We start from the raw sequence: 17,439 nt of genomic DNA on the forward strand, positions 1-17,439 counted from the left end.
CTTATTTTCACTCAAAATTGCCTTCATGATTTCGTGTCTTTGCATGCACTCGTATTTTGACTGGTTGTGATTCATGTCTACTAATATGATTCCACATTTGGTGTGTGTGTGTACACATACACATACATTTTGTTCAGATTAGATAGATTTTATTTTGGTGATGCTTAACTAATGAAAGTGAATGATCACCTTATGTCACCCTGGAATTCAATTCTGAATTTTTCTGACTGTGGAAAAGAGGAAACAAAAACCTTTACTGTTGAAAAACTACTTGAAAGCCACTTGATTTTAGTCATTCCCATTAAGAACAGTCTGTCACATTTTAAAAGCCATTGCATGGGGAGCAAAATAAAACCCACCTAAAGAGTTATTTGCAGTTATTGTTGAATCAAGTTTTCATGAGAGTTAAGAATATAAAAAGGAATCAGGTAATGAAAATCTCTATCCAATTTTAGCATCCACCAATTGTCAGCTAGGTTATAGGCACAGATTTCCTGGGGAAGATTCAAAGCTTGAGGTTAATACCTAGGTTTCAGACTCCACAACTGATGTTGGCAAAACATCGAGATTTAAACTAAGTTAGTTGTATTTGATTAGAAATTATAAAGCTAAGGCTCTTCTAGAAAATAAATTTTATTTCTTGAGCAATACTGCCAAATGCAATCTTTCTACCTCAGAGTCGATATTTTTAATTCTGTAAGAAAAGTAAATCACTTACCTCATTCTTTTGTTCATCCAGTCTATCATTAAACAGGTATTATTAAAGACTTACTACTTTCCAAGTATTTGTAAGGGTGCTGAGATACATCAGGGAACTAAACAAAGTATACTTTGAGGACCTTACATTAAGAGAAACATTTTGCCGGGTGTAGTTATTTTATTAATGAAGAGACATTGTAACCTTTGAAATTTATATGCATATGTGCACATGTATATCTATATCTATATTTTTTATGTGTATGCTAACATCAAATAATAAAATATTTTAGAGACCACAGTTTATTCTGAGGAGTAGTGGAAGCTACTTTGGAAATATCAATAATAATTACGGTATGAAATTTAAAAAATTCAAACACGCAGAGTAATAAATAGGTTTCTTTGGTTCAGAGTGTCAGAAGCTGACAAAAAGGTAAGTTATTGGTGGGGCCTGAGATGGCCCAATGAATTAAAGAAACATCTGGAGAACAAACTTGAAACTTGGGTAGTTCCAGGAATCTAGTTAGCAAGAACTAACCATCTTTTATGTAGAGGAGCTGGGTAAGAGATGCCCTTTGTCTTCAAAATATTGTCAGTACTGTGTGAGACCCTGAGGGATGAAGAGACTATGTTAGTGCAGCGTGGTAAATGGTCAAATCACAGTAAACATAGGACTCTATAAGAACAAAGAAGATTTAGCCCATTCTAGGCATTTGCAAACATTTTCCTAAAGGAGAAACCCTCTGAGTTGACACTGAAAGATTAACAAAGAAAGTAGGTAAGAAAGAAACAGCCCAAGTATTCATCAATTGATGAGTGGATAAAGAAGAGGTGGTGTGTATATACAATGGAATATTACTCAGACATTGAAATGAATGAAATCCTGCCATTTGCAATGACATGGATGGAGCTAGAGAGTATTTTGCTAAGCAAAGTGAGTCAGTCAGAGAAAGACAAATACCATATGACTTCATCTATATGTGGAATTTAAGAAACAAAACAAATGAACAGAAGAGACAGAGAGAGAGAGAGAGAGAGAGAGAGAGAGAGAGGCAAACCAAGAAACTCTTATCTCTCTCTTAACCGTAGAGAACAAACTGATGGTTACCAAGGGGGAGGTGGGTTGGGGAGTGGGTTAAATAAGTGGTAGGAATTAAGGAGTACACTTGTGATGAGCACCAGATGTATGGAAGTGTTGAATCACTGTATCCTATACCTGAAACTAACATTACACTCTACGTTAACTAAACTGGAATTGAAATTAAAATACTTTAAAAAGAAGAAATTAGGGAAACGTAAGCAACAGTTTGCAAAAGCATAGCAAAGTTAAATAGCTCCGTGTGCACCTTGGGAACTAAAATATGCTTGACATTATTTGGGCATAAAATTTGAGAAAAAGGAAGACAGCAAGAACCAAGGGATGGTGACCCTAAAAATAATCCAGGATTTTGATTATTTTTTCACCTCATAAAGGGGGAAACTAATAGAGCTTTTCAAGTAAGGGAGTGTCAGCATTAGATCTTCCATATAAATAGGCCATTTTGAGTACAGCCTAAAGCTGGGATCAAATAGCAGAAAGAACCAGTGAGCAGCTGGGGGGCTTTTTCTATGTTCCGTCAAGAGATAATGAGCAATAGTACCAGGGTTAAAGCAGTAAGAAGGAGGGGAGATTCTAAAATTGACGAGGCAGCAAAATAGATCTTAGTGGTTAAAAGGATGGAGTAGATGAGAAGTCAAGAATGATTTTTTGGCTTCTGGTTTGGGTCGCTAGTAAACAGTGGTGACAGACCCAGTGAGCAGGCATTCCTAGTGATGCATACATCAGGGATGCAAAACTTAATTTAGTGGGAACATTGGTGCCTCACAGTGTGCTAGCATGCTACCTTGGGTAACAAAATGTGATCCAAGGAACTTCTAAGTCAACTCGGTGTAGAATGTACTGACTTGACCACTGAACAAGATGATTTGGGTCTCTATCCTTTACATAGGATATGTCATATTGTGTGACTTTGTGTAATTTTTGGCATTACATTTTTAAGAAAATTGACAAAAGAGAAATTAAAGACCATTATCTTACAAATAAGGTTATTTTCTTAATTAAAGAATGAAATTATATATATTCCAGTAGAGAGTGAAAACTGTGTCAGAGACAGGAAAGACAAAGAAATAACAAAAGTCTTCCATAATAAGTCTGTAGGCCTGACACTTTCCAAAAAAGAAATTGAAAAATTAGAGTTTTTGCCATTCAAATGAAACTCAGTCCCTTGGCTCTTATCTTATCTTATCTTATCTTATCTTATCTTATCTTATCTTATCTTAGGCATACTAGCAAATTCCAAATGTGCTATGTGATTGAATCCTCACAGTACTAGCATATTTATTCGTTTACAGAAGAAACCAAGACTCAGGGATAGGTGACTTGGACGTGGCCTTAAAGTTCATGAGTGCCAGAGGTGACACTTGAATATGTGTCCTCAAATCCAGTGCTTAGTCCTGATCTACTTTACCTGTTTCACTTCAGTGCCTTTCATCGTTCCCTAAGGAATGGCATACATTATGGACCCGAGCCATTAGATTTCCCTGGTATATTTCCTCAAGCAAAGACTCTGACCACAGACTTACCTCAGTCCTCACTTTACTTCCTAGAGAAGGAACTATACCAAGGGAATCAGTGTTAAGGTTTGACAGAGGGATTTAGGCCATTCAGATGTCATTAATGTTTCCCTCAATATTTTGCCTGTCATCCCCAACCTGTATTTCAAGAGCCACACAATACCTTCACTTTCTTCTATCACTTTGCTTTTCCAAGATTCCATCAGCTCCCAGATTCCAAACCTTCTCTTTTCCCTTCAGTACACTCACCACAGCACAGTGATCTTCAGCAGTATGTATGTGACATTCTAGTGTGGAGATTTCCTTCTTGTAACTTTACAGAAATCAATTACAATCTGAATAGTGTGTGTGGGAGACTCCAGAAGTAACATGTAACATTTCCACCTTGTTTATTGAAATTTGCCTTTAGCAAATATCATAGGGAAAAAAAAAAGATTCAAGAAGGAGTCACATAAAGGATAATAAAATGTTTTCGTGGCACATTTAAGGGCATGGCTTAAACTTTTTAAGTCTAGGCCAATCTGTGAGTGTGGCTGTTAATCCCAACCAAAGGCACTTATGTCGAGATTTTAAGTCTTTAAAAGTATAATTTTAAAGCCTCTTTGTATTTGTAGTATTATTCATTTCCTAAGGAAAGTCAAGGAAAATAAAATATGTGTTTTAAAGAGTTGAAGTTTAGAAGAAAAATAAAACATCATCCTCAAAATGAAGTATCACTTTAAACATAATTCACACAAAATGCATCTAATGTTATTCATATAAATTGGCTCACTTAACATAGTAACTTAACTAAATAAAATATCACATGAATGTTTTGCTAAAAAAACCCTAAAGTTCACAGCTGCCAAGTTTACAGCTTTGAAAAATTTCATAAAGTATTGAACCTATTAACTAGAAACAAAAATTGACTATCACTTTAAGTTATTTGAGCATATGAAATATTGGAACTACTGTGCCTAAATGATTTATAAATGTATTTTTAAGGAATTCTTCCTCAATATTCAATTCAATAGTTACTGAGTATATATATCTTTCCAGGATTATCTGAGTACAATGTGATGAGGAATAGGGTTTCTATGTTTTGGGTATTTCCAACTTACTGGAGTGAAAAACTGTAAACAACTATTATATAAGGAACCATTTGGAGCATGGTCAATAGATATATAAATAAAAGAATTAATTCTAATGGGATAGAGGAATATAGAGTCACTTAATAGAAGAAATGGTCTGTGCATTGAGCTTTAAGAATGACAAGAAGAAAGAAGTGAGAGAAAAAATTCACGGCATTAACAATACCCTTTCAAGAGATGGAAATCGGTACATTTTTGGTTGCTCACTGAGAATAACACAAAATGCCTATTTTTGCTTTTTTTCCTTCCTTCTCTTGGATACAGGACGTCTCATTCATCAATTTGCTATTGATTTAACAAATATTTATTGAGCACTTACTAACTCTCAGTAAAACTGGACTATGGCAGATAAGAGAAAAAAATTAGAGGGGCAGCCATGGAAGCCAGAGGAAGACAGAATAACAATGCTGATTCTCTGGAAGTCAAATAAGCTAAGGATTCCACAGTTACTGTTGGATTTGCTACCAGAAATTGATGAAAGCAAAATCAGTCAATTTGTGGTACCAGAAGCAGGACGGCAGTGGATAGAGGTGTAAATGGGAAGAGAAAAGTTTATGAATATAGACAACTCTTTGAAGAAACTTGACAGTGAGATACAAGAAATACAGGGGAAAAGTCATCCATAGACCCCTATGACTGGCAGTAGCATACTCAGGAAATCTTATCTGTCTAAATTGATATACCACAAATAGATGAAATCAGCTTACTTTTCAGAATAGCATGTTAATCTGAACACAATGATTATATATTAGTTTTCTGTAAGTGCTTTGTGTTGAGGCTATGTTTCTAAGTGTTTTTGATATAAAACAACATGTGTTGAAAACTCCATCTGTTCTGCACTGAGATTTTCTAATCATTGTAATAAAGACAAAGAACCAAACCTTTATTGGAATGGAATGGAATGCAATTTGTAGAAATACATTGTTTGTAAATAATATAATATAATTAAACAGGAAGTTTCATTCCATGAGTAAGAGCCCCTATTAGATGTAATTAAAAAAGTGTGTGCATTATCCAAGAGAACTCTTAAGCAGATGCATATTAAAGATTCTTTTATTTATCTCCTGCCCATTTCAGTTAGCTTGATTTTTTGTACCTGAAGGAAGTCACATAACTTTTTGTGTGTACTACTTTGCTATTTTAACATTTTTGTGAGGAACAACTTTAGACATGGATCGCACTAAAATAAATTAGAATAGACGATACCTAGTTTCTCCTGAATAGTGTTCTCAAATCTCGGCCATTCTTATTCTTGGGCAGTACTTGTGCATACATATTTGCAGCTAGGATAGAACCCACTTCTTAGAAACCCTGAGTGTTGATTTTAGGCAACACAATCTGATCTCTCTGTACCTTTAAGTCTCACAAGAATTTACACCCATTTGGCATTTAGCCTTTTTTTTCCTCAGTGTGTCCTGTGGATGGGTCTCCTCATATGAATTGCAAGTAACTTGTACAAATCAGGATCAGAATTACAATTGGAAAAAAATGGCACATTCAAAGTAGTATTAAACAATTTATCAACGAAGGGGTCACTTATCAAAGACAAGGGATATGTAGCAATCTATGGCTGGTAATGATTTAGTCATTAACACCTGAAATGGAAAGGGTACGTAAGCTGTTACTAGAACCTACAAAGAAGGAATCGTATAGTTTTTGCAGTAACAGAAGCAGTAAGTTTTGGTTGGGAAACATAGCCAGACTCACATGATTCCAATGGGTGAGAACCAAGAAAATAAAAAAAGCATGCAAAAAAACCCTTTATTTTCTTCATTTGATTTATCTGGTTTCATCTTGGCCATGGCCAACAAAAACTCAGAGATAAAGTGGTATTATTATTACTTAAACAAAAACTTTGTGTCTTTGAAAGAACACATGAAATTCCATCTGCTACTGTTTCATTGTAGAATGGCATCAGTCCAGTTTATATTCCTGAAATTTATAACTACAGCCAACGCTTGTGTTTTTCATATAAGGCTTCAGGGGAAATGCCCCAATTAAATAAGAAATAAGGCCTTACCTAGTAATCATAGCTCCTTTGTCAATTAATGATTCATTTTTGCCTTTACCTTTTGCCAGCATTTTGACTACATAGGTTATTTACCTAGTAGATCAAACCAAAATTTTATCCCTGCCCAATCTTATTCCTTTGCTTCTTTTTCTTAATTAGGTTGCTACAATTTCAATTTTGCATTGAAATGGAAATTGGAATGTGGAAAATGTAGAATTGGAAAATGAGATAGAGTTGAACAAAGGAGTATTTGTGAATCTCCTGAGTCCAGATATATTTTTTCTTTCCTCTCCTTTGTATAGTGAAGACATATATATTCTTCCTGAAAGATGAGATTATCAGACAGACACACAGTGACTATGTTTTCTGTCAGTTTTTTTTTTTCCTCCAGGCCTATTGAGCCCCAAATGGTCAGGGGGAAATTTCAGCTTCTAATTCAGAGGAACATGATTATGACATTTCCTGTTAGAAGCAATCCTCCCTTAGGCATTTGGACTTCTAAAACCACTGATCTCCTTATCTTGAATACAAGAAACAAAATATGTCCAGTGTCCAGTGGGTTAATAGGGTGATGGTGAAAGAGAATGCTACACTCCTACCCCTTAGTTCCCAGATCTGTGCTTCCTGGCTATGCAAGAGAAACACATATGTATGATGACATCCTAACTTTAAGGTTGTTATAGGGCCAAAACTGAGATAGAAAAGACTAGTTCACACTTCCATCAAGCCAGGTACATATAGCTAATGGAGAACACTGAATTTTATGGTCTGAGCCTATTGCCCTTCTTTTTGCTATAAAATCTTTTCTGTTCGGTGGTGATGTGGGTGAATCATTGTCATAATGGGTACGCTATTCTGTAAGTCCATGAATAGCAGTGCTGACGGGACTTCAAGCAACCAAGGCATATGTAAACCAGAGTATGTGTCTGTCTTTGTAATGACAAAATGCTACCCGTTCTTGATGGAATGGTTCCCATGTGATCTACCTGTCACCAGGTAGCCAGCTGGTCCTGTTGGGAAATCATGCCATTTCAAGAGTTTAATGACAGCCACTCTTGTTGGCAGGTAATGGTGGGAGCCCAAGCAGACTGACCTGTACTTAGTAGTCATATTGTCCATCTGATTATTGAGAGCCTCCTCCAGTATGCAGTGGAGGAGAGACTGCTCTCCTCCACTGTGTTCTGGTGGATATCAAGTAGGACACTACTATCTTTACATTTTTACATGTTCACCCCTCCTGATAGATGGATGCAGTTATCTTTCCCTACATTTCCTTGTCACTAATTTTCTAATTTTAGTCTTCCCATAACGCTGATCAGGTCTTTTGTTAGTTACCGTGCATGAGTCAGGGTGGACCCATGCTTCAAGCCAATTCTCCTTCCACAAAAGGTAGAAAACTAAGTATCTTGTTCAAAAGTCTGCCAACTTGGAGGATTTATGTTTAGTTTGGTCTTTTAATGCCATTCCTCAGTCAGACTGTAGTACAGAGCCTATCCAATTTCACAGTCTTTAAGTACATCATACAGACCTGCCCATAAACCAGACCTGCATTTATTCCTCCCCTGTCAACATGTATTAGAAAACACATCTTGAGATTTTGACATGAGCTGAGGAGACAGAGTAAAGCAGAGGATGCAGTACTCTGGGCATTTTACTTCTGTGTTCTGTCCCAGTCCCATATATACCCCTTCTATTTTATAGTGGGATATTGCTTTATGTGTTTAGTTTTATGGTCAGTGAATTGGATAGCATTTAGTTCATGATGGGCAATCGGGGTTGCATAGACACTTGGCATCCCATGGTCAGACTAATTGCTTCTGCAAGTCCCCAGTAGAGATCTGCTTTTGAAATAGAGAACATTAATCAGCACAGGAGGAAATGGCCTTTCTCTAAAGCCTGTAATATCTATGTTTTGATTGCCATATAGTGAGTGTCAGAAGCTCTGCACAGCATCTCTGTTTACCATGAATATTTATATTAACATTGTATCTGCTGGTTCACAAGGTAAAGGTGGCAGAAAGGGTTGTACCATGGCCTTGATGTGCTGCATAGCCCTTTCTTGCACAGACTCTGCTCAGAGCGGGCAGCTTCACAGGTTGTCTGGGAAGTAGAACAGGCCATCATATGTGAATATGCTTTAAGCTGTTTCTTCAGAATCTGAAGAATCTATTCCCTCTTCACTTTTGCATGAGTACAATTCCAACAAATTTTCTCTCACTTTAGAAGATATATCTCGGTGTGTACTATGCTACTAGATCTCCAAATTCTCCCCTAGGGATATAGAACTCATAAACTTTACAGGGATTTATCTTCACTCTGCCTTTATGCAGAGGATGTCTCCCTCCCTTGGATAGAGGCTGCCTCTGTCAGCAAGAAGACTTGTGGGAATTTTCAGGTTCAGCATCTTCAGCCATAAAATTAGACACATATAGCAACATTCCACTATAAAATGTTTTATTTATGAGACTGGTCCAGAAAGCATAAGCATACTGCTCACGTTTACCTAAGCATCTTTATCCTATGTGCCAGGGTCCCAGTACTTCTCCGCTAATATCTCTGTCTTAGCTTAAACAAACAAACAAAAACAGAGTTGAGCCACTAAATTTGTGTTGTAGCCCTGCAACCCTTGCTGTGTACTCTTGGACCTCTGCCTTACCTACAACTACAGAAGAGACAGACTCCTTCAAAGATGCCCTGATGATCTTTTTGTATCCCTGATTTTGCAGTCATGGTTTCAATTTCAGTTTATGTCTATGTACTCTCCCTGAGGTGTCATATGAACCATGTGAACTTCACTTTATAATCTTTAGAGTTGCCATTGTTGTGGAAATCAAGTGCCACCACCAATTACCCTCCCCAAACCTTTCCTCTCTATCTGCATTTCATTCTGTGTCATCACCCGTGACAGTGGATTACTCATGATTCCATTCTTTGCTACGGATTATTTATGCTCCAATTCCTTCCTGGAAAGGTGATTGTTACCTCGAAGGTAGTGCAGATATAGATGGATATAGATATACAGATATAGATACAGAGATAGATCTCCAAGGTAATCTCAAAGTCTCACTTTAAAGGTCCCTTTTCTGAGTCTATTGCTGGTATTCTTCACGGCATTTGTCAAGGTACCAAAAGGAAAGAGCTGGCACATTCAGGAATCTGAAGAAGATCTATTTACAAAGAGACCACATTTATGAAGTGAAACCATAAAGGACAGAGATATAATCTAGACCAGTAGCAACCAAGCTATCATACCACCCCTATGTCCATAGAGATGAACCATGCATTGCAAGATACAAAAGGAGAACATTTCATAGAAAAGACTGCATCCCTAGGAGTAGTGACATTATTTAAAACATACAGCAAGCCTGAAGTGCCATTTCAGGATAAGGCCAAGGGAGTGAATACTCTGATTTCACTCTTCTCCTTCTAATCTCTTGCCATTGTACCCTAATGGCCATGCTCTGGAAAGCATGACAGCCCTTTTACTGTAGTTGATACAAGTTAACTTACTGGGCCAGAAGGCAGGTATAGACAAATGAATAGTGGATCTGGTCACATGAATGATATCCAATATATTTCTTATTCTATTTCCTGAGAGCTCAAAATAATTTCATGAATCTAGTTTGTCAAGGCATTGACAAATGCCGAAATTCAACTTGTTTGATGATGGAGACATGATCGAATGCAAATATAAATGAATGGTGACATGAAGATGGTTTTATGTCATATCTCAGTCTTCAGTTACTGTTCTTAGTCTTTTTATTCCAATAGTGCTTTCACCTTCTCTCTTCACATTTGCTGACGGTCTGTGAAATCCTGACTTCATTGCTTCATCCTTTCTTTCCATTGCATCTGCTTCCCCTGGGACTAAAAGGGTAACTCAGAAATAAAGAATTCTTCATGATGTTGATAAAACCCAACACACCGCATAGGGAAAAAATGTATATGTGCGATGGAGATTTCAAGGACAGATGTTTGTGGGTCACTGAGCCCACATCACTACAGTTGGTTTCAAATAACACTCATTTATTCTAGAGGAACTTCTGCATTCTCATATTGCCCACTGGTGGTCACCAGATGGAGAAAGGCTTGCCTTCCTGATGATAAATGACTCGTTGGTGCCTAACATGATTATTCCTCGATTTACCGGAGCATTGTATCCCAAAGGAAAGCAGTATCCATATCCTAAGGTAAGTATCGTAGAAGTACTAGTTTGTTCTCTCTCTTTGCACCATTGACTTGATTGATAGTATCCTTGGTTCGTGAACAAATTGTCTTTGCAGAAAAAAAGAAGCTTTTCCTACTGGTCAGCTGACTCCTCTTTTTAGAGCTTGCAGTAGCCTGTACACACTGTTCTGGTAGGAAGAGGTAGAGATGATTAAGGGCTTGGGAACGGTCACTTTTGCTGCATTTATTTCCCTTTGATGCTCTCATTCTTGTTTTCCCTCACCTTCCCAGTTAGAAAAAAGGTGAGAAGAGATAAGGGGCAGCACTGATGCTAAGGCACAGGTTTCTCCAAAAGTACATTCTGTTTGTTAACATTTGTTAGTTCTAGTTGGTAATAGGTGTTATAAGGGAAGAAAAAGTCTCATGGTTAAATGAGTTGAAATTTCTTAGTCAAAAAAAAAAAAAAAAGAAAAATCCAACTTTGCTCAGATTATTTTGTAGAGCATTTAATATACTATATGTTAATGTGTATTATAAATCTCCCATAAAAAATTGACTAAGCATAAAGTATCTCCAGTAAGGAATAGACTAAGCATAAAGAATCTCTATAAAGAATTTATTAGTATTAGTATTAACATCAGCATTATTTTGGCAGAGCATACTCTGGAACATACTTTATAACATGCTGGGGTAGAGCCATAGCCAGGCATGGCTAAGATAGATGGAATTGTTTTATTGAGTGAGGCAAATATGGAAATCTTGCCCAGAGAGCAAAACCATTTTCAAATAGGGAGCAGGTTGCAAAACATCTGGAGTGTAACTGTTTTTTCTATTGTATGGCATTTTTGATACCTTAAGTTCTATTTTTAAAGGTGTATTTACCCCATGATTATATTACAAAGAAAAAGGCTCATAAGTGAGGACCCTTATGCATTAATCATGTAAAGATGTTTTATAGGAAAGTTTTTAAATTACACTTTACACAGTTCACCTCTTAATTTGGTAAGAGATGGATGCTAATTCGATTTAGAAGCTATTTTTTAGCCATTCCTTTCGTTTGTTGTACTTTATATTGCCCAAGCATGATAGGTTTTGTACCTTTCAACTTGTGCATTACATTAATTGGTCAAATTATTGGACAAATTACCCATGACACATATTATTCTATACTTGCAGTGAAGGCATGGTCTGGGTAGGGGTGACTTTCTCTATTTTCCTCTCATCTACCAGACCCAAGTTACTCAAGGTAGGGAAAGAGAGGAGAGGAGAGGAGAGGAGAGGAGAGGAGAGGAGAGGAGAGGAGAGGGGAGGAGAGGGGAGAGGGAGGAGAGGGGAGGGAGAAAGGAAAGGAAAGAGAGGAAAGGAAGGAAGGGAAGGAGGGTGGGAAGAAAGGAGATGGAGGGAGGGAGGGAGGGAGGAAGGAAGGAAGGAAGGAAGGATGGATGGATGCTGGCTTGAATATAGAGAGTCAGGAATAAGAAGATTGTTTACTCAGTGAGATTCTGTACCATCTGTTGTGGCTTTGTTTTTTTGGGTTTTATTTGCTTGCTTGTTTGTTTTCTCTCAATCTTGTCTTCCTTCCATAGACTGTAAGTAGTATTAAATGACTGGCTTATAGCTGAGAAAGACAGGAGAATTGAGAGGAATCTAATTTTATGATTTTGAAATATTATGTATAGGGTCTTTTCTGGATATAAGTTAGAAGTCGTATATATTCTGTGCTCTTCAGGAGAAAATGGCAACCTGGCCTAACAACAAAATAATCACATTCACGAAGAGATTCTTATTGTACTTCAAGTACACAACTTATGACTTCTCTAATATAGATTTAGCCATGTTTTACGAATGACAGTTTGTTCCTATAAGGCATAACTGCATCTTTCCCCCAAAAAATGACTGAAAAGACTTCTCAAATGTATTAATTCTCACATCATTTGATTTACTTATGATAATGAAAATTCACCTGACAATTTAAATACAAAATGAAGTGGCATATTGTGAAAAGCATATGTGAATAGGCAAGATATTCACACACAACTGTTTAGTTTGTTCACTGCAAAAAGGAAATAAAATCAGCCCCAGGGAAGAAACAAATTTTTTTGTAATTCATGTCCCAAGAGGAGTGGGGAATTGTAGGACTCACGCTAAGAACCATACGCAATAGGTGCGTTTTCAAATTGCCTTCTCAGTTAGAGGCTGCTGGTGCTTGAACTGGGACACTCCTAGACCTCATAATTTTAAAAGACTGAGGCAAACACATAAAAAAATAGAAATATCTGAGAAAATTTGATTCAGAAAATACTGCATTGATAAATCTAGACATTTTGTTATTAATAGGTTAATTATTTTATAATTCTCAATAATAAAGCTAGGCATAAAATAATCTTTGCTATTATGTAAATCATGTGTGCTAATAATATGCTTCATATTTTCAGAGATAGTTTCACTATTTTTTTTTTCCTTATTTGGACTTCTTCACAATTGTCTCTATTTATAAATGGACAAACTGAGCTCTCTAAAAGGCTAAGTCCTTTTATAAAAGTCAGAGTTATTTTAAGAACAGGGAAATAACTCAAATTTATTGATTCTGTCCCTCTTTGTAAAACTAACAGAGGTTAACTTATATATCTGAGGACATATCTGGAATCGAAATATCATCTTGTCAAATTAACAAATATATGTGTAGCTCTGTTTGCTCCATTTACTCCTAATGACTTAGTAAGATATACATATGATTCTTAGTCTCACACATGAGATAGATAGATGGATAGGTAGGTAGGTAGGTAGGCAGGCAGAGAGAGAGAGAGAGAGAGAGAGAGAGAGAGAGAGAGAGAGAGGTGATGGATGGATGGATGGATACATAAGATATATAAATAATAGATACATAGATAAAGACAGGTAATGCAAGGTAAAAGTCCTGAGTGTGTGTTAATTACCACCACTGAGGAGTATTAAACACAAAGAAACATTAGCTATTCTAGCAGCCATGCCAAGAGAAAGAATCGTAAATCCTCGGGAGGTTTTTAGTAGGAATCCCTGCCCAGGTACTTAAGACCATAGGACTGGAAGAAAGTAGGTCTGAGCTTGATCCTTGTTCTCAGAATAAGTTTCAGTATCATTTTGGATAAATTACTTAAACTTTGAAAGTCATTATTTTCCACTCTGGTTTAAAAAAAACCAAAACATTTGTCAGTTCTTCCACTAACAACTGTATTATTTTGATTTGCTCTTACTTTTGCAATAAACTTACAAAAAGTAGTACTTTAGACATTGAAGTAATTCATAGAGTTCACACTAAATTGTGCTTCAAATTAAACTAGATTAAAATAAGTGCAGCAAATACTCAATGTGGTCAGATTTACTAATGAAATACTTACACTAAACAAATATATTTGTATTTTACTTAATTCAGCATGATTCAGAACTCATAAAATACCCTATCATTAGCAATTCAGCACAAAAGAGATGCACAGTTCTATCTCAGTAACCTCAGGTTAATCTTCTTAATTAAAGCATTATCTCGTTTAATGACAATTTAGTTGCCAGTAAAATAAGGTTAATTATTATTGAGGCTTGTGTTTCAGAATTATAGAGGAAGGATTCTGTAGATATGCAGTCTTTCTGGAAAATGTGACTGTAAAAAGCAAATAGATGAACTCCTCTAATTTGCAAAGTATTGAAATGATCCAGATATTGAAAGGTGTGAATGAACTTGCAGTGTGCACTTAATTTCAAAACTCCATGGAGAGATAAAAATCTAATTGAGATTATAGACTGATGGACAGCTGAGTTTTGGAAATAGCCTAATGTTTGTTTTTTATCTAAAATTGGCCACATGTGTACACAAATTTTAGTTTGTTTTCATGTAAAAGCTAACAGGGTTATCGGTGATCCCATACAGGTAGAAGCATAGCAGAGTTGCAAACATTAAAAACAAACAAACGAACAAAAAAACTATCTTATGGTATGGTGAATACCATCTGTGTCTTTGACAAAGTATGTCATAAAATTATTCATCATTGATAAGAACTGACAAAAAGATCAATTTAATTTCTCTTTTTCTAAATGAGTTTATTGAAAAATAAAAAATAATAGGCACAATTTTTCAACAACTAGAAAATTCAGTGTCTTTATGATAGTTATCTTTTTAATTTGCTACTATATACTGTTTTAGACATTTTTTAAACTTTAGACATTTTTAGAAATTACTGTTTTGTTAGTCTATGTGACAAAATTATGAGCTATTTTTAAGCTACAGAAGGGAAACCTACTTTGACTCAAAACTGCTGACTTGTGACATATTCTCAGAGAAGTATTGTCTCATTTTTGATAATCAAACAATACTTGAGGATCTTTAACATCTTGCCCATCATCTATATTCAGTAAATAAGAGTCATGTCCCATGACATGAGAAATGCTGGTTAAATCTTATTAAACAAGACTTCCTGCCCTCTGGGTAATTCTGATGCAGGTTAACACCTTTGGTAACCACTGAACTGTAATATATAATATATATATGTATATATTACACATGTATCCAATATGTGTATATATGTATACAATATTATATATTATTATATGTTATTAGATATTATTATACATTATTGAATATATATGTATTACTACATATACTAGCAATAATATATATTATTACAAAAATATATACTTATATTTCAGTGTCTTATAAAATTTGCATACTAATTATAGCTATCTGGGAGTCTTGATAAAACACAGAATCTTGGGCCCACAAGACAAATTGTGATTTTGAGTTTGTGTAGGGCCTAGTATTTGTGTTTCTAAGATGCCAGGTGAAACTGATGGATACTTGCTGCTGGTCAAAGTTCAACACTTTGAATGGCACTACTAAATATTGTATCCCAGCTCTAATTTTTAGTATATGTGGTCAAACTAAAGAAATGGTTAGATTGAAAAAATGGATAAGGCTGTTTTTTTCAGGGAGAGTCATGACAATTAAATTGAAACAGTAGCGATGTGAAAGGGAGCTCCTGTGTGTGGTATAAAACTAAACTGTCCAAGACAGATGTGCCCAGAACTTTAGGGTTTTAAAATAATGAAAAACTTTATAAAATCTGACACCAGACCCTACTCCATGAGGCAGGATCATAGCTTATCTTCCTGGAAGCCCTTCAGTATATGAACCATTGCCATCATCTCTCTTTACAGCATTGTTTCTGTAGTGGAAGACATTCCTGACCCCTTTCTTTGGCTCAGAACCTCTGACCTGTGTATGATACACTTCCACAGGTGTGCTAGTTATTTTTGTTTATTATTAAGACTTTATTTTTTAGAGCAGTTTAAGGTTCACAGCAGAATTGAGAGAAAGGGACAGAATTCCCATATGCCATCTGCACGCACACATGCATAGCCTCTCCCAATATCAGCATCACTCACTACAATGGTGCATTTGTTATAATTGATGAAGCTACACTGACATATCATAATCACCCAAAGTCCATAGTTTCCATTACAGTTCACTTTTGGTGTTGTGCATTCTGTAGATTTGGACAAATATATGACATGTATCCATCATTATGGTATCACAGAGTAATTTTCACTGCCCTAAAAGTCCTCTGTGCTTCACCCATTCATCCCTTTGCCTTTCCCTCCATGCTAGTCATATTTAATAGCCTAATAACACAGTTCTCATGGAGCTATTACTGAGTTGGTGGAATGCATTACGTTGCTTCTGGTCCTGTTCAACTTTGGGTTTTATCAATGCCAATTACTTGGACATGGATTTTTCATTTTCATTCTCCTCTTTAAATCACTTTTATCATCCTCCTTAGATTTTGTCAGTCTTCTAATTTAACCCACTTTTAATTTCCTTGTCTTTCTTTGTATATCTCAGATAGCCTTCTCCTAAAACATCAGTCACACCCCAACAACACATCGGTACTTTGTTCAGAAACACATTGTGCCACCAGTAGTCAACTGATTCTGTAAGTCATTTATTCACATACACATTCTTGTATTCATTCCAAACTGCTTGGAATATATTGGTAAAAGGTCCCATTTCTTCCCCCTATGAGTTCATAGTATATTCAGAAAGACTTTGGAAACTATTGCCTAGGAATGAACTGACGCATAACTGTAGCAGGGAAGAGCATCCCGGGTTTACATGCCGGCTTCCTCAGTTATTAGATATCCCATCTTCCACTGTTTGCTTGGCTTCTCCATTGTCATCTGGAAAAGGGTTATAATTATATATTAAGTGGGAAGTAGGAATATTTAGTAGGTTGTTTAATGTAATGCCTTTACTATATACTGTGAGCCAGAAACATACTAATGCTCTAGGCTAGTTATTACCTATTCTTATCACTGTCTTTCTACTCTTCTAGCTCGGTACTTAGTGAGGGCAGTATGTTCTGTGGCCCACCACCTCTGAAGGGGCACTTGCACCCCATGTAGTGTTCACTACAGTTTAAAAGGAAATCTAGGAATGTTTAATGCAATGGAAGGGATTAGGTATTGAGGAATTTTAAGCATGTGCTACCTAGATTGGCAGGTCGTCTTCTTCGTTTTCTTCTTCTTCTTCTTTTAATTAGCTAAGGTTTTCTCTCATTGCATTTCTTATCCTATAATGTAAGTAGCAGCTTGTTCTACTCATTGTTTTGTAAAGCCAGCCCTTCTGGTGTTATCCTAGGGAAAGAACACAGTAGCGATGCCTAATGAATAAAGCCATCATGATTTTCCATCACCTTTAATTGTCTGACTAAAATGCTTGAGAAACAGCAATCTACAAAAACAATTGAAGGCAATCAGGTTGTTGAATTTGAAATCATTTCTACTTTAGAGAAATTA

At 36.1% G+C, this 17,439-nt stretch overlaps 1 protein-coding gene across 2 annotated transcripts in view; it reads left to right on the forward strand.

Annotated features, from left to right (window-relative positions):
* DPP10 (dipeptidyl peptidase like 10) overlaps window positions 1-17,439 on the forward strand; it is a 650,645-nt gene that overhangs the window by 526,863 nt on the left and 106,343 nt on the right. For both annotated transcript variants that reach the window (XM_058715478.1, XM_058715477.1), the window contains exon 9: window positions 10,486-10,640. In XM_058715478.1, the coding sequence (XP_058571461.1) occupies window positions 10,486-10,640 (155 nt within the window). The remainder of the gene's footprint in view (window positions 1-10,485; window positions 10,641-17,439) is intronic.

The sequence above is a fragment of the Neofelis nebulosa genome, chromosome 2, assembly GCF_028018385.1.
Source record: "Neofelis nebulosa isolate mNeoNeb1 chromosome 2, mNeoNeb1.pri, whole genome shotgun sequence".
Taxonomy (NCBI): domain Eukaryota; kingdom Metazoa; phylum Chordata; class Mammalia; order Carnivora; family Felidae; genus Neofelis; species Neofelis nebulosa.